The sequence below is a fragment of the Acyrthosiphon pisum genome, chromosome X (genome assembly GCF_005508785.2).
Source record: "Acyrthosiphon pisum isolate AL4f chromosome X, pea_aphid_22Mar2018_4r6ur, whole genome shotgun sequence".
NCBI classification, from domain to species: Eukaryota; Metazoa; Arthropoda; class Insecta; order Hemiptera; family Aphididae; genus Acyrthosiphon; species Acyrthosiphon pisum.
In genome coordinates, this window is record NC_042493.1 from 114,310,136 (window position 1) to 114,313,694 (window position 3,559).

At 26.2% G+C, this 3,559-nt stretch overlaps 1 protein-coding gene across 1 annotated transcript; it reads left to right on the forward strand.

Annotated features, from left to right (window-relative positions):
* The first annotated feature begins 25 nt into the window (after positions 1-25).
* On the forward strand, positions 26-1,719 carry LOC107882811. Its single transcript, XM_016801755.2, has 6 exons — positions 26-86; positions 266-388; positions 804-947; positions 1,190-1,401; positions 1,498-1,602; positions 1,672-1,719. Exons 1-6 carry the CDS (start codon positions 26-28, stop codon positions 1,717-1,719), a joined length of 693 nt encoding a protein of 230 aa, XP_016657244.1.
* Positions 1,720-3,559: the final 1,840 nt, after the last annotated feature.

Here is a 3,559-nt window from a genome sequence, read left to right on the forward strand (position 1 = left end):
TCTAGAAAATGTGAAGTTAAAAGAGATGGAAAATGGATCTTATATAAACTCTAATTATTTAATGAAATGTACATCAACTCAAACTGGTAATAGTATTTAATATTATTATAATATTATTATCTAATTTCTAGTATCTATCTTTTTTTTTATTTGTTGAGTAAATAATATCTATTTAAATTGTTATCACTTTATAAATCTAAACATTTGCCTGTACTAATAGATAAAAAATATTTCAATAATTCATAATAATATTTTTAATTTGTAGAAGAATTTAATCAAAAACCACAAAATATTACTGAAAACGAGACAGTGTTGATAAACAAACCAGAACTAGAAGTCATATCAAATATTGAATTGAGAACTGGCGATACCGTTTTTTCTACTAATGGTAAATATAAATTTATAGTTATATAAATTATTGAATGCAACATTTATGTAAGAGAATTAATTTAAATGTGTATAATTAATATAATTAATATTAAACTGATTACCAATGTAAGATATTTTAGATTATGAGCGATGTTACTATCGATTCCAAATATCCCTATTTTTATCAAACAACTAATGAATAAACTTCAAAGATATAACAAATACAGGTTTTCTTAATTATTAAAAAAAATTTGGTGGAAACTTTGTTTTCAAAAGTATAATGTTCTACATACATCACTATTACTGTAGGTATGATAGAACCTAAAAAATATGTTTTGAATTCTCAATTATCTAAATATATTATGTTCATTGTTCATAGTGTATCTTTCAATTGTATACAAAATTAATAATAAAATATGTATTTCCATTTTCAGGTTCAAACAGGGTTTCAAATAAATGGAAAAGTGGTGATCATGTTGAATTTTTATTTGGAAAAAATGTTGATAATATTTATGTGAGAAAAATAAAATTATATAAAAAATTTAAAAATGTTTTGGACCGGCTAAAAGGAGAAAATAGTAAGATTCAATTTTCAGTAATATATATTATTTCTTAAACTAAAAAAAAAAAAAATAATATGATAATCAATTTTCCAACAAAGTAAATTCAAGTAATTTAGTAAACTAATACTTAAGTGCATAATACCAGGGCCTATAATTAATAAAAATAAAACTAATGGTTTAGAAATATTACTTTGTAAATATTAAACTGAACTTGTTTTGATGCATATTATAGTGTATACGAATATTTATTTTTATAGGTGAACAATACAAACCAATACCTGTTAAGACTGGCGATTTTGTGGCAGTATATTCTACAAAGAATAACGGAGGGATTTATAGAGCTAGGGTCTTAATGCAAGATTCTGAAAAAACAAATAACGTCGAATGTGTCTTAATTGATTTTGGGGAAACTTTTATGATTCCCTCTAAAAACATATTTGCTTTGCCCTACTATGTTTCATTAAAAAAAGTGAGTAGAAAATATAATAATACAATTACTTAAGAAAATTAATTATTCATATGGCTAACCAAATTTATTGTAATATTTACAATGATATTTTTTTAGATACCAACAATAGTTCGTAGAGTTTCTCTTATTGGTGTACACAAGAACTCAAATATTAAAATAATCCGATATCTATCTTCATTGAAAGGAAACACATATGTTATGGTATGTTTATTTAAAGAGTATACCAGCTCAATAATTTTAATAGTTTAAAACTATATTTTGTGTTCATAGGAATACGACCAAATCCTGGACCATGGGATAGAAAAGAAGTTGTATTAATAGAAGTAGATAGCGGTGTGTCTCTTAATGATGAAATCCAAAAGTTATTTTAATTTTAATAAATTTAAAATTTAATTAATTAACTTATTTATTAACTAATTTTAATAAATATAAATAATTAATATTGAAATACTATTAGGACCTAATAATTAGGTACATATTTTGTCGGTTTATTAAACTAAATAATATTCGAACAGCATTATTATTCAATCTTAAATATACATAAATTTCACATATTTAAAATGTATTTTATTTAATAACCAATTTTGTATGTTAATTATATGATAGTTAGTGGTAATTATTAATTTTAATTTTTAAATTAAATATAGGAGGTATACCATAAAAAAATATGTGGACATATTCATTATTATATTATATAAAGCATGTTATTGGCAAAGAGCAAATAACAATAGATGTCAGTTATAACTTTTGATTTTGACATTCTTATATCTGCTGCCTATACCCCGGTACATACACAAACGGCAAACGAGTCACATGTTCACATATGAAACATTCTAGTCTTACACAAAATTAATGATTATCATACGCCACTTGAATAATAAGCTAATGGACTCTATAATCTACATATTAGAATATAATAGATAATATAATATTGTATAATTTAAACATAATTTAGTATTGCCAATATAATTTATGCTTATTCTTATATTATAGTTACAATTCTTAAGAAAAATTAAGATAAATATGAATAATAATAATATATACCACTAACAAATTATAATGAGTGTAAAAACTATTCAAATATATATAATATAGTACCTAATAAAACATAATGACATAATGTTATAATAATATTACGAGGTCGCTACACCCGCATGTGTTGTCTCCGTCTTACAAATGTACAACATACAAAAAACTGTTTTGCACGAGAAAAAAATATACGGTACGGGCCACTGGAGGTGCTAGAATCATCCAAACGTTTTCGTGGCCCATACTATAGATATCATTTATATTAAAAAAGTAATTCAAGTTTGAAAAACAACGACAATAATGGTTTTTGAAACAATAAGAACATTTTTCATCTTAGTAATATTTTAAAATATAAACAACGTTGCACAGCCAAAGTTCTCCTTTTTATATGGTGAAAATCTCATTTCTTAGTTATGACTGTAGCCTTCTCGGTTCTTTCCGGCACAAAACAGTTTTTGCTATGATGTACATTTTTAAGACGGAGACAACATAATATGCGGGTGTAACGTTCTCAAGAGCTATCTTAGGCTGTCTACGATCCACGCCACCAATGTCAGGCAGCATGTCATCTCCGTCGTCGTCGAAACTTTCGTTTTATAACGTATAATTTAACCCCTTCATCCCCCCGCCAACCTTTAATGCACGATTATAAGGCGTCGCAAGACGTGTGTCCTATTTTCCTTCTTTTCGCTATCTTTGCGACAGGCAAGTCGTCTGTCCTCATGGCGATATATTTAATTTTTATTAAAAGATGCATGCTGCACACTACCGCGGTAACCCCGTGGACATCGATCACGATTAATGTGTACGATAGTCTCCTATGGGCCGAGTATAATATTATTATAATCATAAAAAAAACAGTGTGTCACTGGACTACGCTAGTACCTAATGCATTTCAATAACAATATTGTCTTGCGACACGCATTTATTCCCCATTACTCTTTAAATTTTTCCCCATGCTGCTATACGTCCAAAACACTATTATTAATTATTATTACTGTAATTGCCAAAACATTATTATTATTAGGTATTGTAATGGTCATTGCAATTATTATTTTTAATATTTGTCTCATGTAAAACACAAAAATCAATTGATTACCTTAAACCCAATCTTATCATTTTATTAATT